General features: G+C 40.2%; 2 protein-coding genes and 2 pseudogenes across 2 annotated transcripts; all 4 read right to left on the bottom strand.

Annotated features, from left to right (window-relative positions):
- Positions 1–5,909: 5,909 nt before the first annotated feature.
- Positions 5,910–6,769, bottom strand: LOC146713999 (uncharacterized; annotated as a pseudogene).
- A 5,174-nt stretch (positions 6,770–11,943) lies between these two features.
- On the bottom strand, positions 11,944–12,864 carry LOC146713998 (uncharacterized). The gene has a single exon (XM_085439427.1). It carries the CDS (start codon positions 12,862–12,864, stop codon positions 11,944–11,946), a length of 921 nt encoding a protein of 306 aa, XP_085295553.1.
- Positions 12,865–15,759: 2,895 nt separating this feature from the next.
- On the bottom strand, positions 15,760–16,582 carry LOC146713997 (uncharacterized; annotated as a pseudogene).
- Positions 16,583–22,203: 5,621 nt separating this feature from the next.
- Positions 22,204–23,094, bottom strand: LOC146713996 (uncharacterized). Its single transcript, XM_085439404.1, has one exon. The coding sequence runs from the start codon at positions 23,092–23,094 to the stop codon at positions 22,204–22,206; it is 891 nt and encodes a 296-aa protein (XP_085295530.1).
- Positions 23,095–26,737: the final 3,643 nt, after the last annotated feature.

Genomic DNA, 26,737 nt, shown 5'->3' with positions numbered 1-26,737 from the left:
CTTACACACATTTTTTCCTTCTACATAAATTGATAATGTCAACCTATCACATTGTGTAGAGTTCACTGTAGTAAAAGGTAAAGAAAATTTCCTCAATAAAAGTATTCATAGCAGCTAATGTGAAGAGCCTCAACTCTGTAATTTGCAGTTTGAAGAGAAATTCTTAAAATGAAGAGCAATACTGAACTAAAGACGAATATTGAATGCATACCATCACAGAAACCAACCACTGCTGTGGCCAGTGTTTCAGACTTGGCTTTAATTACTGTACGCAGCTGGACAGCTATCAGTCAGATGAAAGATTTGTGTATGGAGTGTAGTTTGGATTGTGTTACAAGTAAAATGCAACTGGCATGTGGGCTGTTTGCATATCTCAAAAGCAATAATACTTGCTTCTTGTTTGTTTCATAATGGAATAGGATTTTTTTTCCTGTGTTGTCTCAATTTTTTCACAAATGCACTGATCAGCTGAAAAGGGTCAAGTAGCCAAGTGTTTTAGTGACAAAACTACAAACAAAGTTAATTAGACCTTATTGTTGATAATATAAAATTGGTTTGGTGTACTAGTGCATCTGACTTTATATAATCAGCAAACACAAAGGCAGTATTCACATGAAGAGGCCCACTTTTTGAGCCTTTAACCTGCCAAAGTATTTACAAATGCACCACCTTAAAATGATTTAATGTTGTGATTGGTGTGGGAGTAGGGACAGGCTTAGGACGTCGGGGGATTCCCCAGGAGCATCTTCCTTGGAGGGCTCAACCCAGGGTATTGGTCATGGCCTATTAAGGGCTCTGTTGGCTCTTAGGTGACGGTTTCCTCGTGGCTGCGTGCAGCGGGGCTAGGGGAGGGTCTGTGCTGACGGACGTGGGTTTCTGACCTGGTAGCCTGGCTGCCCCTGGGTGGGTCCAGGACGGGCGTGAGGTTCTGGGGGCGCTCCGTCTCTGGGCTGGGGCCCTGGCTGGGCCTCAGGGGCTTGGGTCCTGGTTGGTGTGTTGCCGGGGTTGTGGGCGGGTGGGTGTATGGGGGCCCAGTCCTGGCGCAGGGTGCCACCTGGGGGGCTCTTCAACTGGTGGGGGAGGTTGTTACATCTTGCAGGAGCTCTCCTCTCTTCAGGAACTCACTCTGCAGGAGGGGAAGATACAGGAGAGGTGGAGGAAGATCTCATGCTGGGCGTCTATTGTCTTGTGTAGTCTGGAAGATGAGTGGATGATGGGGTGGGTGCAATTTTCTCTGAGGTTGGGTCGGGTGGCTCTGTGGGGCCGGGCGGCGCTGCTGTACTGGGCCCCGGTCCGGATGGGCCTGGGCCCCCTTTCCCTGGTGGGTCGCGGAGTATGGGGGTGCCTACTGGGGTCAGCAGGGGAGCTGGACCCAGGGAGGGGTCACTTGCCCCTCCCTTCCTTCCCTCCCCATCTCCAGCTGCCTCCCTCTTCCCGCTCCACCACAACCACCCACACATGCAGGGCCTTGGAGTAGGGGTATGTCACCAGGGTGCAGAGGAGGCTACCCCCCCCACCTGTCCCCTTCTGCCTGCCTGTACCTCAATTTTATCCCACAACTTAGACATTCACATTACTTACACTCTCATAACACATACATATAGGATCTTGGGGGTGGGCACGCTACACGAAATCCAAAAGACCACCCCTGGCGTCGTTGCCCACCCCTCAATTTTAAATACACGTAGACATTGAGGGCTAGCAGGAGGGACCATGCGCTTACCTGCTGCTCTCTGGCAGGTAGCTCCATGCCCTCCTGGGTTTTAAAGGCACCTTCGAGCACACATGCATCAACACTACAATGAGCGGGTGGAGGGAGGTTTGGAGTCTTCTCTCACCCCCGTTCTCTGTGGCCTGCTGGAGCGGGGGGGCTAGGAGGAGGAGTTGGCCGTCCGACTGTGGTCTGGGGTGTGGGGCCTCCCTGCTGCTGCGGAGTCGGGGCGGTCTGCTTCTCCCCACCGCAGGGAAAGGGGTAACACCACCTGGGTCTGGGTGCAGTTTCCCCCTCCAGGGGCGGGGGTACCTAGACCCGGTTTGTAGAGTACGCTTGGGGAGTGTGATCGTGTGTACAGCGTCTCTTTATGTCTGTCTCCACGTTGGTTGAGTGTGGAGTAAGTGCATATGAGAGCATGAGGGTGCGAATGGATGTTTGTATCTGTGTGTGCCTGTATGTCTGTGTCTATATGTCAGGTTGGGTGTCAGACGCCACCTCTCTGGGGACATCTCAGGCCCTCTAAGATTTGGAGGCCTATCTCCCCCCACCACTTACCCTACCAGTGGCAGACGCCCTCAGACATCGGTGCGTTGGTGGTTCTTTGTGTCCAGGGGTGGGCGTCCAGGTACACACCGGCTCACTCCTTGGTGGCTGCTTATCGGGGCCTGGAGCCTGGGGCTCGCTCGGGCCACTTCGGGCGTGGGGTGCCCTCGGCCTTTCGGCCTCGGGCTTGGTCACTCAGGCACAGCTGGCTGCCGGCGGAGCTCACGGGCACGTCACTGCAACTCCCCCTGGCTTCTGCTCCGCGGCTGCTCATCTGGGACTCTCCTCAGCTCTTTCTGGGACAGTGGCACGGCTGCCCCTCTGTTGGTCTTCCTTGGTCTCTTGTGTTCTGGGGGCCTCTGGATGTCTGGAGTTTTGATCTCCTCCATACCTGCTTCATGCCCTGGAGGACGGGGCTGTGCCCACACCCTCTAGCAGATCATTACATGAAGGAACCTTTTAAAAAAACAAGCACGCTCATGCTCACAGGTGTACACACGGGTGCTCACACACACAAACTACACCCTTTTTGGCTCCTACCTCAAAGCACACTGTGCGCTGTCGATCTTACGTGCTGCACAATAATGTTTAATATTTAGTATTTACAGTTATATTCCCATAGATCATCGTGATGTTGTTTATTCTATTGCTTTCGTTTTCTTCTGCTTGTTTTCTTTTTTCATTCTCAACAGGTGAAATTAAAAAAGTATCTACTGTTAGCTAGTTTATTGTGATGGTGTTGTTTTTATTATGTTGCTCTTTGTTGTTTGTTTTCTCTTCTGGCTTTTTTTTATCTCCATACAGGTGATCCAGGTGTTTTGATTGTTTTTCTCTCTTTCTTCCCCCCTTTCTCACCATCTGTTCTCCCCTCTATTTTTCTTTCGCTCCCTCTCTTTCTTTCATTCTTTCTCCCTGTCCTATTCCCCAGTCATGTCTGTCCTGTCTTTAAAAAACAAAAATAAAATAAATACATAATTAGAATAAAGGTCAATCAAATGGACCAATATGGCAAGGCCATGATGATCCACTTGGCATCTTTCTTGGCCTTCAGACAACAATTCTGATGGCTAAAGATCCAAACGGGACAGGCAAAAAAAAAAAAACCATTTAATGTTACACTGTCCAAAAATAGCAGTGCCCAACTGTGATATATCTAAAGAAGAGTTCGGATAACAGTAGCTCCAAGTATAAGAAACTGCCTTGCTGTCTTTGTGTATTTTATTATGTATGAGGAAAAATGTTTTTTAACAATTTCAAGGAATATGACAAATTACGGATGATGATCAGAATCAGAATCGTGTTTATTGGCCAAGTATATGTGCAGACACATACAAGGAATTTGGTTCCGGTAGATGGTGGCTCTCAAGCACAGCAATGTAAATCACACACACACACACACACACACACACACACACACACACACACACACACACACACACACACACACACACACGCACACACACACAAGCATAAAAAGTTAACTCATTACAATGTCCATTAACATGATCATTTGCCAGAATTCAAATGACATGCATGTCAACGATGCCTGGTGTGCAAATCAAACAAAGCAATTTAGTTCAGAGCCGCTTTCCTCATAATGTCATTCAAATTTGAGCCTTGTTGGGTTTTTATGCAAATATGAGAAGGATACCTGGCTTAGTAGGAAAACGTACAAAAAGGTCAAAACCCCAGCAACATTGTTATGTTAACTTACTTCAGTGTGTGGCCTTCACACACTGATCACAAGGGCAGTATTCTAAGGAGGGAAGCCCATAACTCCCCCAACCCAGTAACCATCTCCACCTTATCTGAGGGAACACTGAGGCATTCCCAAGCAAGAAGAGAGATATTAAATCTCTCCAGTGTTTCCTGGGTCTGCCCCAGGGCCAAACCACCTCCACTGACTCCTTTCGAGGCTCTGCTCTAAGCCGCTTTCGGATGACTGAACTCCACACCCTTCCTCTAAGGGAAAGAGTATTTTAAATCACCAATTCATATTTTAGATTGTACTTTTAGTACCTAAAGATATTTTTGTATTTCTTTTGTGTCCCTCAGATCAATAATTCAGTTATTTTATACTATTTGTGTGACACAATTTGAGTATCAAAAGCGCAGAATGTGTGATTCACTGAATATAAATTGCTAAACAAATGTGAAACATAGTTTAAAGGTTTAAATGTGCTTTTAGTAATTAGTTTTCCTTCAGTTTTTTGAAACCATTGCTTGCTTGGTTGTACAGTTTGGGTTTGCAAACATGTTAGACTCAGAGATTGCTCTGAACTAATCCAAAACGGCCTTTAAAACATCATTGCATGCATGTGTAACAGGTGTAACGAGGGCTGAATATTTGATTTGATTTTTTTTTTTTTGTATGGTTAATTTAAAAAAAAAAAAAATTTAAAATAACTTTACGGTATGAAAAGGTCAGACTTTCACTCTACTTTTTCATGGACACAAACTTTATTATAGCTCATAAAAGAAACTTTCTCAAACACTGGTAAAGAAGGAATTACTGTTGTCGCTGAAGTTTATGTGTCATTCATGACACATAGTACATGATAATTACAAAGAAAATAGAAAAAGCTAATCTAGTAAAGGATTTTCTATGCAGTGAAGTAAGTAAGAGTCAAACCAAGTTCTACCAAGGGATTTTAATTGTTCTATATAATTAATGAGAAACTAAAGACATTCTGATAACAGTTTGATTAATATGATTATGAAATCAGTTTAGCAGTAAATACAACAATTATATGAATCATTTTTATGTACAGTACACTGTCAAAACAAATCAGAAGTGGAGTGAAGATGTTGTTCTCTCAGCAAACCGATTTTCCTGTTCTGAGTGCAAACCCCAATGTTAACACCAGAGTGCAGAGCAGATTCAACCAGACAAAACATGCTGTCACCAAACATTTACTTCCTACACCCTGAATAACCCGATGCCTAACTCCAAACAACACCCAAGCAACCATCTACCTCTCCTAGATCAAAACATAGAGAACTGAAAAGGCTACAGAAAGAAGTTACAGATAACCTCAACAGACAGAAATACACTTTCATGAGGATGTTTTCAGTCATCACCAAACCCATCTTTGCAACAGAAAACCATATATAAAATCACATCAGATGGAAGAATAAAGAAACCTCTGCTAGTGATATATTTAAATCTACCCTCTGATACCAAACCAGCAGATGATACTATTCAGATGAAAACTTTTACCATGTCTTTTCCCAGTTTTGATGAAAACCAAACAATGTCAGCGATTGAGAATGCATTATATACATAAGCATTTACAAGCTGTTTAACTTTTTTGTGAAATGTTGGCACAAACGTTGTTCTCTATACACTATGGAAATAAGTACAATTTATGTAATGAGTTGCACTGCACCCTGAAAACTTTTTGGCACGACCAAACTGCTTGATTCTGTCTCTGTACTCTCATGAACTCAAAACCTTAGCAGAGGGCAGACAGACAAACCTCAACAGCAATTTGAGAAGGTGAATTCAGCATCCAACATTAGATTAGTTTCTTAAGAACCGGAGTCATACTGAGGCACTGTGGAGCCAAAGCTTTTGAATAAATAGAGGTTAAAAAATATCTTCGTCTTGTATCTGTGGTCCTTTTGGTTTTGTAAGTCTCGCTTTTTTATATTAGGTATTGTTACACACCACAAAGTAATTTCCCATTTTGTGTAAAAATAGAAGAGGTAACACTAGACTGGAGGGCAGACTAAACCAGAAAACTACTGTTATTATAACACAATTACTACTATCCTTTGACTCATTCATAACACCCCAAACCAGATTCCCAGCAAGCCTCAACGCAAGCACTACTAGTACGATGACAATAGTATAGAATGCTCTCTGTTTTGATTGGTCCACCCTCTCCTTTTTTGCACCCTGTTCTCCTGGGCCTGGATGAATCAAAACATGGAGAACAGATAGGCTAAAGAATGAGATTAGGATTAAAGACAATATCAAAAGGCACCAATCCAGAAACAAGTTCCCCAATATTACCAGACTCATTGCTGCAGAGGAAAACAGCCAAGCACAGATGGTGCTAATGTTTCTAATTCTTATGCCTCTTTTATTTCTCAGGCTCAGGTAGGTGATGGGGTGAACGACTGCTAGGTAGCGCTCCAAACAGGTCAGGAGGTGGAAGAACACCTCTCCGTACCAGGTGAAAGAAATTAAAGCGGTCCCCACCTCCACTATGATGAGATAGTCCCTGTAAATACCAATGCAACAGATGAAACACCCATGATGATTATGTGGTAGGTGAAGCAGTCATAGTGACTCATCATTGTTGCTGAGGATGAAGTATGGTTTTGCTGCCATTTTTGAAAACCATAGAAGAGGATGAGGATGCAGGCAGGGAGGAGGAGGAAGATTTTAGTGATGCTGAATGTGATAAAAACGAAGGAGCTTGGCTTTAAAATGAGACAATACTTATAAAGGGGATCAGAATTGACGGATGAAAGATTCGGATAGGAGGAAAAGTTGAATGACATCTGGAATAAAACACAGAGAAAAATGGCAGGGATTTGTTAAAAAAAAATAAAAAAGGAACTCTTGTATAGTAATGCTGAAACGGTGATTACTTCACCAAAGGTACTTCACAATGTTTTCAGTAAACTGGCAACTGAACAGTGTTGTGCTTATTTTAAGTGATGGCATTTAAACCTAACATACATCAAACAATACAAACAAAATATTGGCTCACCTCATCGGCAGTCGAATCTCACTTCCACGGCGTGTAATTCAGACACTGTCATAAACTCCTACGTGGCCAAAATATAAAGCACTTTAAAACATCAGTGAATGTGTTTGAATAATGTATGGAAGGATGGGTCAGGAGGGGTTTTGCATGTCACAAAAGAAATTGTAGCTCTGTAAATCTTCTGTCATGGTTCATTTCTATAGGAAAATATTTTCCATTGCTCTGTATTTTTTTCCAGGAATATATCAGGGCACACACCCTTGCTAAAAATATATATTAGTTGATAAAATAAATTACTACCACTCCTACCAAATCCATGTTATACATCTAAAACTAAACTATATAATGTTTTTCTATTATTATTATTATTATTATTATTATTATTATTATTATTATTATTATCATTATTACATTGACTATAGACATTTTTTGTGACTGCAAAAAATGTCTGTATTTATGCAAATGAAGGAAACGCCCAGAGTGTCCTTGTTGGTATCTTTGTGGCCACCCCGATCTTTGGTATCGGGGTGGCTGTAGCTCAGGTGGCAGAGCAGGTCAGCTACTAAACAGAAAGTCGATGGTTCGATCCTAGGCTGCATCCTGGCTGCATCCTGGCTGCATGCCAAATATCCTTGGGCAAGATACTAACCCCATGTCTGCCTGCTGGTGGTGGTCAGAGGGCCCGGTGGCGCCTGTGTCCGGCAGCCTCGCCTCTGTTAGTGCGCCCCAGGGCAGCTGTGGCTACAATGTAGCTTGCTATCGCCAGTGTGTGAATGGGTGAATGACTGAATATAGTGTAAAGCGCTTTGGGGTCCTATGGACTAGAAAAGCGCTATATAAATGCAGGTCTTTTACCATTTAATAAGCCTGCAAATTATTACAGGCTGGGAACTGTTTTTTTTTCTCTCTGTTTATTCAAACAGAAAGGTGCCATGGTTATTAACATAAACCTTTACCAGCATAGTTGATTTATCTACAGCCTGATTGATTTTTTTCCCATATAATCTTAAATTAATGGTTTAATTATTATCGCTATAATATAGTTGGCTGAAAGAGCAGATTAATTTAACATTTAAGATAAAGACAAACAAACACAAATACTGACAGAATTATTTTTGTTAAATTCCTTGACTAATTTATCTTAAAGTCACTTTGATGCATCAAAAGCAAAACAAGTTGCCAATAAGAGTCAGTCTGCCGTCACATAAGTTTTTTGCATTCAGATTTCAGCCAAAACAAAACCCCCAGAATTAGAGACAGTTGGTGCGTTGTATCAAAAATGTTGTATGTTGTATGTTGACTGCCTATGTCATTTTGCAGAACTGCAAAAATGATGAAAGGCAAATGGTGTTCGGTATTGCAAAAAAAAAAAAAAAAAAACAGGTCACAGAAAAGATACGCTCATTATCATGGGTTCTTACAAAAAACAAACAAAAAACAAAATAAAACAAAAAAACAAAAGTAAAAAATAAATAAATAATAATAATCCCACAACAATGGAAGATTAAACAAAATAACATTAAAAAAAACAACCCAGTAACCAAGCAACCACCAAATGTTCATGGCTGCAAGGCGGTGGCTATGGTATTTTTACTGTATTGTCACTGACTGAAGTGTGTACATCCTCCCAAACTGTAGAACAATCTTTCTATTTCTAACTAATTGAATATTAACAGTTAACCAAATCATCTAACTCATTGGATATTATTATTTTACACTGCAAATTAATTTTCCTGTTTTAATTATTATTACTATTGTTATTGTTTGGCATTGCATCAATCAAATAAATGCAAGCATCATGAGATATATCTGCAGAAGGGTCTTGATGGTTTAAAATATAGAATAATAATGAAAAGAAAATAATGATAAAAAAGCCTCAAACATGCACTACACACACACACACACACACACACACACACACACACACACACACACACAAACACCTACCTTGTACCATGTCTACTTTACTGCTGCTATATATAGGGATAAACCGATGCCTCATTGAAATATACAGTGCGTTAACACATTAGTGTGTATCTGGATAACATGAAAGTTTTGCCTGTAAAACAAATTTAAACTGTTCAACAGTGTAATTTCTTTCCAACCAAAAACATCAGTTTTTTTCAGAAAGCACCGCAAAAATAATGCATCAGTCATCTCAACCTTTTAAAAAATGTTTCCAATCTATGATACAAATTAGAGTTCTGCATGGCATGGCAAACAAAACGTGACAGATCATAAACTTAAATCAGCAATCCATCAAATATTTTACTAGGACATCACAGTATACAAACAAGAATGATGTAAACCGTGACTGGTTTGTATTATAATAAAATAAGGCAATTTAGCCGAGAGTTGCTATGCTCATGGATGGGCCTTGACATTATTGATTTCTTATTGATTTCTTTGAAAACCCTGTGGTTTTGTTTTCCTGTGTTGTGTTTCTGGCAGATGTTTTTGGACTTTTACTAAGATAGCTGTTAGAAGCTGACTCAGTACATTAAGATATTTATTAATGAATCATATTTTCTTGATCTTGATTTTTTCTTTTTCTGCATGTTTAAATGGCCTGTATTTATATAGCGCTTTTACTAGTCCCTAAGGACCCCGAAGCGCTTTACATATCCAGTCATTCACCCATTCACACACACATTCACACACTGGTGATGGCAAGCTACATTGTAGCCACAGCCACCCTGGGGCGCACTGACAGAGGCGAGGCTGCCGGACACTGGCGCCACCGGGCCCTCTGACCACCACCAGTTTAAGACAATTTGGAAGCATAATTGGACTTCAGTGAGTGAGTCAGTGAAGGGCAGGAGGTTTCTGAACGAACTGCTCCCCATCATGGGCAACCCAGAATTCCTTCTATTTCAGAGTGATTCAACCTCGCTGCCATAACACTTTACTTCAGGTAACTAGTCGTACTGCTCTCTATAAAACTGTATAAAAACAGTCACAGCTATAGCATGTATTATACCTGCTTGTAGCTGTTTTTTTTTCTATTATTTATAGGCTACATATTATTTAGTAATGCAATTTTCACTACTTCATCTGTAATTTACTTTTGATCACTGTTAGGGATGGGTATCGAAAACCGGTTCTTGTTGAGAACCGGTTCCCACTGTTTCAATTCCTTGGAATTGATTGCCATTTTTGCAAACGATTCCCTTATCGATTCCAGTCGCCCCGAATGACGTCACCACGTTGCGGAGCGTCATTTACCTGGCAGGAAACACGGCGCGAAAGCGGCTCAAACGCTCAAAAGTTTGGTTATACTTTAAGAGAACGGATGACAACAGGGCAACTTGCAGTGCTTGAAAAGTAGATATTTCATTTAAGGGAGGAAACACTGCGAATATGCAAAAGCTTACACTGACCTTAAATGAATGTCGTGTTTTTAATTCCGCTCCGGACTCGTGAATCTCAACCCAGCAGCAGCGGTAACGTTTGCACGTCCTCTTCCGTTAATGCGGCAGGTAAATAATCAACTAACAGTGCATATTATGTCAGCGCGATCTGTCTTATTACAAAACCTGACATTACTGTGCATTTAGGTGATCATGATGAGAGGTGAATGGTTGTCTGTCCTTGTGTGTTGGCCCTGCGACAGACTGGCGACCTGTCCAGGGTGTACCCTGCCTCTCGCCCTATGACAGCTGGGATAGGCTCCAGCGCCCCCCGCGACCCTGAAAAGGATAAGCGGAAGCGAATGGATGGATGGATGGACCTTAGTGTTCTCCTTTTTAAAAAAGAATCGATAAAGAATCGAATCGTTAAACAGAATCGAAAATGGAATCGGAATCGTGAAAATCTTATCAATACCCATCCCTAATCACTGTTGTATAGGTAAATTTGCCTACCTTGAGTCCTGTCACACTTTAAATTTAACTTTGTTGTTTAACTTTTTAGGCTGTGCAATTTTTGTCATTATCCTGTTGCTGTAAAACAATAACTTCCACTTATGTGATCAAAACATTTTCTGTCTATCAATTCAGCCTACATTTGCAATTGATTGCAGTGGCCTGGAAATTTCAAAATGCATTTGTTTCACTGATGCTGCCTCTGTATTTGAAATAATGGAATAATTAAACAATACATGCAAAAAAAAGAGAGTAAATGACAAAATTGTATTTAAATGCATCAAAAATAGAGGTAAAATATACAAACTGTGACATATGAAGAAATTGTTATGTTTCATTTATATAATAACTTTTGTTGGTGGCAGTTTTGGTCCTCACCAAGAAAAGTGGCCAAACAATGCACAGTGTACCTTATCATTAATAAGAGACGGTGTCACTCTTTCAGATAGAAAAAAAGAGTCAATAAAGAGTCACCTGGTATCTCTCTCTCTCTCTCTCTCTCTCTCTCTCTCTGACACCAAAAAATCACATTATCTGTTATTTCAGAAATAAGATAATATAGCAAGTACATGAACATTACATGATTTGTAACCAGACGGATACACAGGAAGAATAATAAAGCATTTCCATTAATTTAGAGACATCTATTTAACTTGAAATTAAATTAATTTTAATCAAACAGCTGACTAAGAAATCCTCACAAGAAATTGGTAACATTTAAACATTAAAGTTCCAGCATTTAAAGAGACAGACATGTCTATAAACAATAAGTAAGATCAAAACAGAAGAAACTTTGACCTAAAGTGGGCTTCTTTAACTCATAAAAAATCAAATAAAATTTAAATAAATATGCACTTACGATCAGCACAGTGATTTACCAGCATTCAGTGTTCAATCCAGTATCACATCAGAAATGTGTTATAGACACGACAGTCTACTGTGATATGGCCATACCTCATCTGCTGTTACTGCAGCTTACTGCAATGTCTGTATGTGTGTTTATTTCACGTTTTGGCGAAGCGTAAAATGGACATGGTGACCTTGTGTGTCAATTACACGCTTTGTTTTGATCTTTATCTTCTTATATCTGTAGTTACTTTATTTATCTTTCAACCTCACTGGATATTTTTTTATTACAAACTACAACTAATTTTCCTGCCTTATGTAGAAAGAGCAGAGGTAACACCAGACTGCAGGGCAGATTAAACCAGAAAACACATCCCTTTATTACACAATGATTACTTTCATTTGCCTCAAGGAGAACAGCCCAGACCAGACCACTTGCTAACCTCAACACCAATGCTCCCAGTATAGCCACAATAGTGTAAATTGCCTTGTGCTTTGACTGGTCAACCCTCTTCCTGCCCACACCCTGTTCCCCCGGGCCTGGATGGATTAAAACAAAAAGAACAGAAAGGCTAAAGAAAGAGACAGCTGTCAAAGATGATACCAAGAGGCAAAAATCCACTGCTAGCATTACATCTTTCATCATCCCCAAACCCATTCCGAAAAAGGACAACAACCAGACACAGCCAATGCTGACATTCCTGATCCTGGTCCCTCTCTCACTTCTCAGTTTCCGGTAGGTAATGGGATGAATGACAGCCAGATAGCGCTCCATACAGGTCAGGTTGTGAAATAAGATTTCGCCATACACAGTGAAAGAATAATGAAGCCTTCCAACAAACAATATTGTTAAGTTGTGCCTGAATATACCCCAGCAACAGAAGATACCCCCAGAGAGACAACTCAGCTCCATGATGACCATGTGGTAGGTAATGCTGTCTGTGTGACTCATCATTGCTCCGGAGGAAGTGGAATGATTTTTTTGGCGTTCTTGGAAACCATGGTAGAGGATTTTGCTGGAGAGAGGGATGAGGAGGAAGATGTTTGCGATGTAGAATGTGGTGAAGATGAAGGAGCTCGGTCTGGACATGAGGCAGTACAAGTCTAAAGGAAATTGTGAGATGACCAAGGAAGCATTGGGATGAAGAAGAGAGTCAGAAGATGTGTGAATGGTCATATCTGAAAGAGGAACATGACATTTTGAAAAACAGCGATGAAAAAATACAGGAAATTTTGTGTCTTCTTAAAAATTGATTGATTGAATATTTGATTGATTCGTTGATATTTGGCAGGACATTTGGAAACATCCTCTTTTGAAATGTTGACATTGGTATTATATCATATGAAAACATTTGCACTAATACTAATTAATCAATAAAAACATCAATAAGAAAGTTATTTTAGATCATCAAACAATAAAATATTTAAAACACCTGAAAGCTTTAAATGAAACCCACCTTGTCAATGGTGTTTATATTAGATCTTCTGTCTGTTGTGCTAAGAATCAGAGACTGTTGAGAATGATCTAAATCTAGATCATGAGGAAAATATTGTATTTGTGTAAGAGGTGGAAGGAGGGCTGTGGGGTTTTTGCATGATGCAAAACAAATCATTGTTCACGGTCAATTTCTGTAACTCAGTGTCCAAACTGAGGACGAGACCATAGAAGTCAAATAATGTTTATGTCAATAATGCTAATGATCTGATAAGCAGAACTTCACTTTGAAAATTGTGTCAGACTGAAATGCCAAATATATAACAAAATGCACAAATTGCATACAAATATAAAATATTTGAATAATATAAAACATTAGCATATTTTATAGTTGTCTAATTCCAATTCAGTGAAGCAGTTAGATTACAAAAATAAGTCATAACTATCTTATACGTACAGATTTGGTAAATTTGGTTGTCTACAAATAAGTCAGATTTTAGATATTATTGACACTGTCACTCTTTCTCTTGGTTTTTGATAGATTACAATGAATGTGGTTCGGACATTTACATCAACCTTATCGTAAATTAATAAATTTGATGAACTAGTAAAAAAAAATTATCTTGTGGTGTAAGCAGATCAAACTTTAATCTTCAATAACTTTAATCTTTGACCCAATATTTGCAAAACAAATCATCAACAAATTAGGGGCGACAGATAATGCAAGTGTCAGCCTGTCTCCTCAGCAAGAGAATTTCTATATTCAAATGTCCCCCAGCATTCACAAATATGAAATCAAAACAGATGATTATGCATAAAACATAATGAAGTAAAGATAAACATATTAATAAAAATCACACAGTGTAAATAAATAGAGTTATACCACTTGGTTATTTAAAAAAAAATCAACCACACCCCAATTAGAATTTTTTAATGCATTTTGTTTTCAAGAATCTTACAGAGTCCGTTTTTTTTATTTTAACTGTCCACTTTGAATAAGTCTGCCAGTGTGTACATCAGAATGTGTTTCGCTTTGTGGCTAAAGTTCAGACTGGGTTTGGGGAAAAAAATTACCATATTTACATGCTTGTCTGTGTGCCACAAAAGCATCCCTTTGATGAATTATGTAATAATTCCATTTGTAACTTCTTGTGAATGATCTCCAACTCTACAAACATGCAGTCAGTGACAGTAGCCCTGGATCTGCTTTGCATATTTAGTGAGCTTGGTGTAAAAACACATGAAGTGGTTCTCTACATACTGCACATTTTGGTTAGAATTTAGTAACTGGTTGGTAAGGTCTAAGGAGCTTGGAAAGAAGGTTGGTAAGGGCAAATCTGCATTCCTCGACAAACTGGTTGCAGGAGGTTTTTGGCAGTTGCTAGTTAAAATCAGTCATAAAGAACCAAAAACCTGCACCAAAAGTTCCCTTGTGATTGCAGTGGTCACTAAGCAGATGCTTGACTGCCTGTAACATGTATATATGATGCTGACTTGTCTGTAAACAATGCCAAATACTTAGTGAGTGGTAGAGAGACTTGACGAAGTGCAACACAATCTGGGAATGGAGAATGTAGGCTTCAAAGTTGAGCCTTACAACTTCAAAACATTAGTTAGATACTGAAAATCTAGTATCTTCAGTATCTTCTATGTAAACTATTTTCAGTTGTGACAATCTGCTAAAAACCAAATCAATCACAAATGGTAAATGGCCTGTATTTGTACAGCGCTTTACTTAGTCCCTAAGGAGCCCAAAGCGCTTTACACTAAATTCAATCATCCACCCATTCACACACACATTCACACACACATTCACACACAAGGGGTTTTTCAGTGCAGCAACATAAACCTCTTCATAGATACTCAGATAGAATATTTAGCTCACAGCCCATTTCAGGCAGCAGCAGTCCAAGAAAGTGGACCTAGAGTATATTACAGTTTATGGACAAAAGTATTATTCCAAGCAACTGAATAATGTGGAAAACTGCAATGGCAACTTGGCCAGCATGCTATATTTTTTGGGGAAAACGGGACACAGGAGAGTCTAAATCATGGACAAAGTCAAATTATGCAGCTCATTTGGTGGTCCCTGGTTTTATTTCAAATTACTCTAGGTGCACTTAGATAGACCACTGGTCTATCTAAGTGCACCTAGAGTAATTTGAAATAAAACCAGGGATGTCAAACATAAGGCCAGGGACACAGAATCGGCGTGGTGAAGACTAATCCGGTCCACTGGATGACTTTGGAATATGTGAAGGTGGACCTAAATTTTGGATTTTTAACTGTATTTTTACAAGTTTTACAGCTTTTTCTACTGATAAAGACCTCCCCATTGATCATTAACTATAAACCAAATTAATCAAATTATACATTTGAGTTATTTTACGAATCACCTTTACTACTATACTTGAATTTATGCTGTTGAAGTTATGATTCTTTCTCTTAAGGAACTTAAGGAACTGAGCTCCCAGCCCATTGTTCCTTCAGTGGGCTGGTATCAGTCATTATGCAAATATACTGTTTATAAGATTTGGGGAAACCTGTCTGGCCCACATAAGATTAAAGTTGGCTCTAATTGGGCCGTAATGTAAGATGAGTTTGAAAACCCTGATCTAAGCCAATCTAGACTTAACTTCAATACATTTTCTTTTCTGACAGCACATAAATTCCCGTTCTGTGTAGAAATAGCATCGGTAACACCAGACTGCAGGGTAAGTTAATCCAGACAACACTTGTTATTAGGTCACAATCCGTACTTTTTAAAATATACAGAACACCTCTCACCAGGCCACTAGCGAACCTCAACACCAGAACACCCAATATGGCCACAATGGTATATGCCTTTTTCTTTGATTGGACAACCCTTTCCCTGTTCCCACCATGTTTTCCTGGGCCTGGACGAATCAAAACAAAGATAACAGAAAGGCTGCAGAAAGAGGAGATTATTATAGATAATATCAAGAGGAAAAAATTGACACTTTTAAAGACGATGTCATCCATCACTGCAGGCAACCCTGCAAAAGCAAAAGAGCCAGACACATCCAATGCTGAAATTTCTGATTCTTATTCCTCGTTCTTTTCTTAGGCTGAGGTAGGTGGTAGGATGAACAACTGCCAGGTAGCGCTCCACACATGTCAGAACATGGAAGACAGTCTCTCCAGACCAGATGAAAGAATAAAAAGTCCCCCCAACTAAAATTACTATTAAATTATCTATGTAGAGACCACAAGAGCAGATGATACACCCAAAGGTTCCAATCAGATCTACAATGACAGTGTGGTAAGTGAAGCAGTCAGAGTGCCTCATTGGTGCTGTTGAGGAGATGGAGTGCTTTTCCCACCATTCTTGGAGACCACGGTAGAGGATGAAGATGCAGATTGGAAGGAGGAAAAAAATAGTGATGAGGTTGTATGTGAAGAAGATTACAGAGCTTGGACTGAAGAGGAGACAATCCATGCCTAAAGGAAGGTGGAATCCAATAGAAGAAAGATTTGGATGAAGGGGGAAGCCTTAGGAAGACAAGTTTCTTGACATATCTGGAAAAGAATAAGAGAGGGTGGATTAACTAAATGTGGAAATTACAATGAATTATTGTCAGGACCCAGGACCATGACAATTATATCTGTCCTTTCAGAAGAGTCAACCAAAAGACTGCAGGTACAGCAGAAGTGTTAACTGTAAGATGTAATACTGACAGGTAAAACAGTGTCACCCTAGAAAATAACACTCTATAAGAAGGCCAGAGGATTTCCTGCAACAAATATATTCAAATTGCAAATTTCAGTCATAACAGTGTTTGTGAGCACTGCAGAACACCCACAATAAGAAAGTGAAAGCGCACACTGTGTTTGAATTACAAGACCTAGAAAGAACTAAGAAAACTACAACAATCAGACTTTATCAGATATTTCAAGAAATGGTTTCCCTTAAATACACATACAAACACATACCTATATGTGGCTAACTCCACCCTGTTATGAAGATATCTTCCATGTCCCTTTCATAAATGTGCATTTGAAAATATTCAATCTGACCTCAGTTTTTTTTTTAAAAAACAAAACCAAACTTTTAAAAAGTGTGTTTTATTTCCCAACAGTGTTATTTTTTTTGTAATGATTGATAAGATGACTTTAAATGTAAATTATAGCTTTATTTTTATAATTAATGCACATCACATGGCGTAAATGTTTGAAATACTTCAACATCCTCTCCTGTAACTCTCTTCCTTTGTGGCATGACTAACCACAGCAATTATTTATAAAAATATGATTAAAAAAAGTTATTTTATTTAATAACCAATTACAATTCTTCATTTTATTTATTTATTTTATTTATTTTTCCACTGACTCCACTGACTAATCTCTAAAAATATACATGAGTTCCGATTTTAGATTTTTGGTTGAATTCTCCATATTATTATCATCAATAAAATGTCATTTCATCCTCAAATATTGGTAAATGAAATTTTGAGACAGGTTTTAGAGGACACTCACCTTGCCAGCAGCCCAACCTTCTCTTGCTGTGTTTAAGACTGTAGTAAAGTGATATCAGGCTGGAATATACATCACTTTTATAGATTAGTTCATGTGTTTGTGTAGCAGGTGAAAGGAGGGCTGTGGGAGTTTTTGCATGTTGCACAACAAGTGCATATGTTATGAATGTTTTTTCTTCACAGTTAATTTCTATAGGAAAATTTCTTATTGCTCTCATATTTTCCAGGGAAACTAAAGCTCAGAATCTTTAATTTGTTTGACTATTGATAATGGCACAGTTTTCTTTTCAGTCAGGGTGGCCCAGTTGTTTTGGGTTAGGAAATCTTAGTTTCACCGGAGTGCAGCATATGACAGATAAATGCTATGCTTAGCTATCATGATCAAAGTAACTAGTCATTTTACTTGTATCTCTCCCTTTCTAATTATGTCCCCATCTATTTTCTTTACACTTACATTTTCGTCCATCTCATCCTGGGACTACTGTCACTGAGGCAAGGCTGTGTTCTGTCTTATTTTAAACATTCAGAAGTAACTCCTCTAATAAAAAACAAAACAAAACAGAATTTAGATCCTAGCTACACTACCAACTATCAGCCTATTTCAAAATTGCCATTATTTACGGAAATTACTGTCACAGTCTGGCAGAGGCAGACTGTAGGAATTTGACGTGGAGGACCCAAAATGCAGACACGAAGGAACTTGGACCAAAACTTGAATATTAACAAAAAGCGAGCCGTTTAATAAGGCTGGTAAAAAAGGTGCAAACAAAGGGCAAGGCAAACTGAAGTAAAACTAACATCAACCTAAACTTGGAGAACTAAATAAACAACAAGGAAAAACCTAGACATGAAACTTGGAAACATGGCATGGAAAACATGGCGTGAACAACAGACAACCTGACAAAGAATGAACAGAAACACACAGACTAAATACACACAAGGGTGATTAGGGGAAGTGGAAACACATGGGGAAACAGCTGACTAGTGTCAGACATAACAAGACAAAGGAAGCAAAGCTGACTGCACTGACATAGGACACAGACCTTCAAAATAAAAGAGGAAACAAAAGATGCAGACATGACAATATAAACTTGACAAGATAAGACACGCAGGATATATACACAAAGGGTGAGGGAAACTTAAATACAGGGGAAGAAAACACATGGAGTCTAATAACCAAATGAACTTCGCTAATCTAATGAACTTAAACATAAATAACATCCAAATAAACTAAAACTTAAAACGCTGGGTCAACAGACCCAGGAACCTGACAATTACTAGAAAAAACTGTTGAAAATCAATTCAGGTCACTATAAATTACTGAGTTGTGTCCCTTTTTAGTCTGGCTTTCAAAAGCAGCACTCTACAGAGACCACTCTCTTAAAAGTCTATAATGATCTATTAATGGCATCTGATGCAGGGAATTGTTCTGTTATCTTAGCCCATGTTCTTGCTTGATCTTAGCGCAGCCTTTGATACCATCGACCACAAAATCCTACTTAACAGGCTTAAGGTTTGGGCTGGTATATCTGGCTCTGCCCTAGACTAGTTTTCTTCCTATTAGTCAGATAGGACCTTTTCTGTTAGGACTGATAGGTTCACCTCTAACATTGCTGCCCTGACCTGTGGGGTTCCACAGGGTTCACTTTTAGGTCTATTATTATTTTCTTTTTATATGCTTCCTTTAGATGGTATTATTCAATCTTTTAGCAACCTGTCTTATCATTTTTATGCTGATGACATTCAGCTGCATATGTCCTCATCAGCTGGATAGGCTGTCCACCCTAGTCCAGTGTTTAACTCAGGTGTATGATTGGCTTTCAAGCAACTACTTTGTTCTAAATACGAACAATACCAAGACCATGATCATAGCTCCTCCTGAGCTACATTCTAAAATTAGTCAGGTTCTTGCCTCTTTCTGTCCTTCTGTCAAGGCAAATATTCAATATTTTGGAGTAATATTTGACTCTTCTCTGGGCCTTGACTGTCATGCAAAATCTTTGTCTCGTTCCTGTTTCTTTCACTTAAGAAACATCTCTAAACTGTGATATATGGTTTCCTCAGCTGAACTGGAAAAACTCATTCATGTATTTGTGTAATTACGTTTAGATTACTGTAATTCCCTGTTTACTAGCTTGGATAAATCATCTCTCTCTCGCCTCCAGGCAATAAAAAACGCAGCAGCCAGTATACTAACTCATTATAGCAAGCGTGCTCACATTACTCCCATCTTAAATTCTTTACATTGGCTACCAATAGAGTTCAGAATTCACTTTAAAATTCTTGTTTTAACATACAGAGCACTAAATGGCCAAGTCCCAGATTAGTTATCCAAGCTTCTTATAAAATACACTGCTGCTTGTCGTCTCCGCTCACAGACTCAGAGTCTGTTGGGTGTTCTCCGTGCACGACTGAAGACAAAAGGGGACAGAGATTTTCAGTCTGTTGCACCAAGACTGTGGAACAGTTTACCACCACAATTGCGTGTGGTTGACTCTGTGGATCCTTTTAAAAAGCAGCTAAAAACTTTTCTGTTCAAACAAGCCTTTTTTTTTAATCTACGTATTTTATATTCTTCACATTATTTATCTTATATTTAACCTTTTACATTGTGTATAATGTCTATTGAATGTACTGTTTCTTTCAATCTTTGTGTACAGCACTTTGTGACTGTCTGTCTGTGAAAAGCGCTTAATAATAATAACACTTACTTACTTCTCCTACACTACCGCATGGCTTACGCTAGCATCAGCAACTTTGTCTGACTGTGAGAGCTTGTTACTAGCTGTTGCTGGTTCTACTGCTGACAATGCAGCTGCTAACAGCGGCCCTTCAAGCCAACTGATAGCTTGTATAATTATATTAAAAACAAAAAAAATAAGTTCCAAAAATGTTATTCTGTTCATCTGGATGTAGCATTTTCAGCGAGAGAAAAAAACACACAATATTGACCCAGTGTATCAGCCCACCACGCAAATTCCCAGTATGGCAGACTACCAGTCCAGCCTGTTACATTTTATATTCCTTTGTAAAATCAGTCTGCCAGTACACTTGCCAAATGCACTTCTCTCATGTTAATGTGCTCAAAGCTAAATTGTGAAAACCTGTGTTGACTTATTGACTTGATAATTCTTATTGTGTGGTTTTCTGTCCGGATTCCTGATGTTAGGTAATCAGAACGTGCTTTGTAGCACATGTCCTTGATGTCACCTGAAACGAACATAGTAGGAAAGTGCACAGCACAGGGTGAACAGCACCACATCAGGTACTGAGGGAGAACATTACAATCTAAAAAAGATACACTCGCTTCGAATGTTATCAAAAATCTTTGTCTTCTGGCACGGTCTGTTGGATACTTGTTGATAGTTGATAGTTGTTATGTTTGTGTAGGTAAATTAAGTTAAGCTACATTTTATAGCTTATTATAATTATAAGATCATCTGAATTTGCTTTTCTATTTATTTTCTTTCCTTTTTCTTTTCTTTTCTCAGGCCAGGGTCTTTCTGTGTGGAGTTTGCATGTTCTCCCCGTGTTTGCGTGGGTTCTCTCTGAGTATTTCAGCTTCCACCCACAGGCCAAAGACATGCACTTAGTGGGGATAGGTTAACTGGAAACTCTAAATTGCCCATGGGTGTGAATGTGGGAGTGAATGTCAGTGTGAATGGTTATCTTTGTCTATGTATTAGCCCTGTGACAGACTGGTGACCTGTCCAGGGTGTACCCTGCCTCTCTCCCTGAGACAGCTGGGATAGGCTCCAGCGCGCCCCGCGACCCTGAAAAGGATACGCAGAAGCAAATGATGGATGGATTTTCTTATGTATATGCAGGTTCAGAATTAAAAGAATAGATTTAAAGTATTTCATGTTTTTATTAGTATTCTTTAATACATGAAACCTGTGCTTTACATAGCAACTGATAATAATTGAAGAAAGAATATAAATTATTATATATTAGAAGGGCATACAGTGATAGAGAAATATCATATTTTCACACAACTCCTAAAGGTAAATAACAGTAAAGGAAAAAAAAACATTTCAAGAAACAATAGCAGGACTTCAGATTTGGTCTTCTTCCTTTCTTTCTTTACTTTTTTCTTTCTCTGTATATGGTAAAAATTGGAGTTTTGTATTACCATAATTATTATAGAGACTCAATGGACCAAAAATAAATAATCCTAATGCATTACAATATGTATTCATGCACACACATACAATTGCTGCAGCAGCTTAGCAGATAGATTAAGACAATGATGTCCACATTGATATAAAAAGGCCCCTTCGTCCGAGCATAAATTCCCTTCACATGTCACTCTTAATGCCAAGATCTAAGTTATGTCTTCCTCCTAAAAATGTCATGTTTTTGCATCTGTCTGGTGACATTCAGGCAATGAAGCATAAAAAAATCAAAACTTATATAAGTGGTACGTTCTCCAAAAACAAGGGTAAGACACCTGTGGTAAGTGACTCTGAAAGACACACACAAGACTATATATATATATATATATATATATATATATATATATATATGTTTTTTTTTGGTTTTTTTTAATTTTTTTTTTTTTTATTCAAAGTTAGACCCATTTTTACTAATTGTTGCTTATACAGCTCACACATTTACCATTTCTGTGTAGAAATAGCAGTGGTAACACCAGACTGCTCGGCAGATTAAACCAGACTTGACTTCCGATTGTAACACAATTAACATTTTCTCTTGAAATGCACTGTACAGCCCAAACCAGACCCCAAGAAAACCTTAATACCAGCAGCCCCAGTATGACTACAATGGTGTAAAACACCTTCTGCTTTGACTGGTCAAAGCCTCCACCGTGTTTTCTTGGTCCTGAATGAATCAAACCACAAAGAACAGAAAGGCTGCAGAAGGAGACAACCATCAGCAATAGTATCAAATGGCAAAAATCCAAAAAGAGAAAGGCATTATTATTCGTCACCCAGCCTATACCTATAAAGCAAAACAGCCAAATACAGCCAATGTTTATGTTTCGGATTCTGATCCCTCTTTGGTTTTTCAGGCTCACATAAGTTATGGGGTGAACAACAGCCAGATAGTGCTCCACGCAGGTCAGAGTTTGAAAGTAATTCTCTCCGTACCACGTCAAAGTAAAAAGAGTGTCCCCTACTTCTAACATGTTCAAATTTTTCTTGTAGATACCACAGCAGCTGAGGATATTCCCTGAGATGCCGACCAGCTCCATGATGACCAGGTGGTAGGTGAAGCTGTCAGAGTGGCTTATCGTAGAGGGGGAGCACTTCTTACGCCATTCTTGGAAGCCATGGTAGAGGATGAAGATGCAGAGAGGGAGGAGGAGGAACAAATTTGTGATGCTGAATGTGGTGAAGATGAGAGAGCCTGGTTCTGACATGAGGCATTCAAGGTAAACTGGAATGTGGGCGTTAATTGAAGAAAGGTTTGGGTGAAGAAAAGTGGAGTCACTGGAAGAGGAAGAGTTTACTGACATCTAGAAGATAATCAGATGAATAAAGTGTTAATATTACATCAGGTGTACGTGTATTTGTCCTGAAAAATGCATTTTTTCTTTTAGTAAAATAGAATCAAAAATTATTTACTGATTGTAGATAACCTGCTGTTAGTTTGGTATTTTGTCCTAATCCGCTTGCCGTACCTCCGTGTAGGTGTCTGTATGTTTTGAGTGGTATAGGCGCCATTCCGTTATTGAATCCAAGCATGTAAGTTCTCTGCTGCTGTGCTGGTTAATAAAACCACGTTAACTGAGATTACTGCTTCATCATTATCATACTGGTGAACATACAACATGGTGTCAGAAGCGTCGGAACACGAACAGTATTTTTTTTCCCCGTCTCAAGTCTATTTTGTGGGTGCATTTTTTTGTATCCGGACTGCAGACAGCATGGCGGAAGGATTCAGGAGGCCTGACCCGCTTGTTTTCGATGGTAATGTTGCTGAAAATTGGCGCATTTTTGAGCAAGAGTCTGACATTTTTATAGCGGCGGCACACAAGCCTACATATTGCTCAACTTAGCAGGTCCCGAAGCTATAGAACGGGAGCGGTCTTTTGTTTACGCGCCAGAAGTGAGAGAGCCCGGTGATGGAGGATGAGTCCTCATTCCTGCAGAATCGAAGGAGGATCCTGAGTGCCTCAAAAGGAAATTCAGAGAAATGTGCAGCCCACAAACCAACGTCACTATGGAAAGACACAAGTTCAACACGCGGAATCAGAGGACTGGCGAGACTGTTGAATCCTATGTAAGTGATTTACGGATTAAAGCAAAAAGCTGCAGATTTGGTGATCTGAGTGAAGAACTAATAAGAGACAGACTAGTTTGTGGCATCAACAATGACAATTTAAGGAAAGTGCTACTGCGTGATAGTGATTTAACGCTAGCAAAAGCCTTATCCGTCTGCCAGATTCATGAAATGACTGAAGAGCATAATAAAACACTTGCTTTTCCTCAACAATCTGCATCAAATGTTGATGTGCTCCAGCCCACATGTACAAAAAAGCACAGAGGAGATAAAATGAAAATACAAGGAGACAGGTCTGAAACACAGCATGCCACTAACTGTACTAACTGTGGGGGCGCTCATGTTGCAAAAAAGAGCAAATGTCCAGCTTTTGGGCAGCAGTGTCATGCATGCAAAAAGTGGAATCATTTTAAGAAACGCTGCAGAGCTGTTCAGCCTACCCAAAATGTAGCAAGAAACAGAAAGTCAGTTCATCATGTGGAACCAGACCAAGCTGATGACAGCGGAGATGACACATTCTACGTTGATGGTGTAAATCTGCAATATGCAATCCATGCGACTGATGTGCATGTGAAACACAAAGAGGAAGTTTTTGTCACCGTGCAGATTAATGGGATTCCTGTTGAGATGAAGGTGGACACAGGTGCTAAATGTAATGTGGTTCCCAAGAAAACAGTTAACATTATAAGAGCAGATAAACAAATGAAAGCACACCCCCAGTCCGTTAACCTAGTAGCATTTGGAGGCAGCAAGATTCAAACCTCAGGTGTAATTAAGCTGCAGTGTTTTCTGCATGGGCAGCCACATGTGCTATCATTCTTTGTTATTAATGAAGATGTTCAGCCAATACTTGGACTATGTGCATGCAGAGAAATGGGACTTGTATCATTCAGCAATGACGTCCACCAATTGAGCATGTCTGCAGATGACCTGTCAGCTATATTCTGTGATAACAGCTTATCACAGAATGCAGCGACTTATTTTCTGATGAGCTTGGGAGGTTGCCAGTCACCTATCGCATGACACTGAACCCAGATGTGAAACCAGTTGTTCGCCCAGCACATCGCATCCCTTTGGCCATGAAAGACAGGGTCAAGGCAGAGCTGGTCAGGATGGAGAAATTAGGCGTCATTACTCCCGTCTCAGAGCCGACAGACTGGGTGTCTTCCATGGTAGCCACCAACAAGAAGGGCAAAGATGAAATCAGGATATGCATAAATCCTCGAGATTTAAACACTGCTCTGAATCTATCCAAGATGGCGCCGCGTATGGATGCCCTGGTGCTTCAGTGCGTTACTTCTGTTTTGTTTTTGTGCATAACTTCTGTGTCTGGGCACTCCTCTGGATATTCCAACCCGTTCTCACTCCCAAAGCGTAACATTTTACGCTAGGTGACAAATCGTCACCATATTACGTTTTCGGCTACCCACCACGTTCCTAAATGACGACCTCGGAAAAAAGAGGACATATGAGAACCGTCTGGACTGAATCTACACATGTTCGCTCTTTTTCTTCAAATCGCTTAGAAACACGCTATTTAACATCATTAAAGACCTGGTTAAGGTCAGGAATAAGGTTATGGTTAGGGCTAGGGATAAGGTTAGGTTTAGGGCTGGAATACAGGGCTGGAACGTCTATTACCGCGGAAGTGTCATTCACTGGATTCCAGCCATAACCCGCCGCGTACCATAAGAACGCCGAAGGTCTCCTTTCGCGTTCCTCAGGAACGCCGCGGGACGTGACAAAACGTCGACATGTTACGCCTCGGGAGTGAGAACGCTCTGGATATTCTTACACCAGAGAAGAGTTTCTTAAGTACAGGACTACAACACCTGCGGATTTACTTCCAATATTTGTCGCATCTGCGGCAGATTTACTGCAGACTCTGATCAGGAAAGTGAGACGCCGAAAGAGAGGTAAGCGAGCCGGCGCACTCGTGCGTCTGAGGAGACGTGGACTGCGAACTGCTCTTCCTGGGATCTTCCATTCCAATGTACGCTCATCAGGACGAGCTGGCCTTGATGAGAAGCATGAACAGAGACTTTGCCTCCTCCTGTGTCTTATGTTTTACGGAGTCGTGACTCTGTGAGGACATCCTGGACTGCGTGCTCAAGCTGGAAGGCTTTCATCTGCTGCGCGCGGACCGGCAGGCCTCTCTCTCTGGTAAGACCAAAGGTGGAGGTCTCTGCTTCTACATTAATAGTGGCTGGTGCACAGATGTAACAGTGATTGCTCAGCACTGCTCTTCCTCTCTGGAATACCTTTTTATTCACTGCAAACCGTTTTATTCTCCGCGGGAGTTTACTTCATTCATCCTGGCCGCTGTTTACATCCCGCCAGATGCGGATGCGCAGGCAGCTCAGTGCGCACTCGTGGAGCAGATACTGCACATGGAGCGGATATTCCCGGACTCTCTCATCATTGCTCTTGGGGACTTTAACAAAGCCAATCTGAGCCATGAGCTTCCCAAATACAAGCAGTATATTAAATGCCCGACCAGAGAGGAGAGGACATTAGACCACTGTTACAGCACGATCAGCGGGGCCTATCGTGCGGTGCCCCGCGCTTCACTCAGACTTTCTGACCACGTCATGATCCACCTAATCCCCGCGTACAGACAGAGGCTGAAGCTCTCCAAACCTGTCATGAGGACCAAAAAACTGTGGAGCAACGGGGCTGTGGAGGAGCTTCGCATGTGTTTGGAGTCTACAGACTGGGACACAATGAAGGCTGCTTCTAACAGCTTGGACGAGTTTACGGACACTGTCACCTCCTATATCCACTTCTGTGAGGACAGCATTGTGCCATCACGCACCAGGGTGAGTTATAACAATGACAAACCCTGGTTTACTCCTAAACTCAAAAAGCTGTGGCTG

The sequence above is a fragment of the Copadichromis virginalis genome, linkage group LG3, assembly GCF_057382275.1.
Source record: "Copadichromis virginalis isolate Kocher_CV1m ecotype Utaka linkage group LG3, C_Virginalis_male_GT1.1, whole genome shotgun sequence".
Lineage (NCBI taxonomy): Eukaryota > Metazoa > Chordata > Actinopteri > Cichliformes > Cichlidae > Copadichromis > Copadichromis virginalis.
Note: the sequence above shows the minus strand (reverse complement) of the source record. Positions and strands in the feature narration are given on the sequence as shown.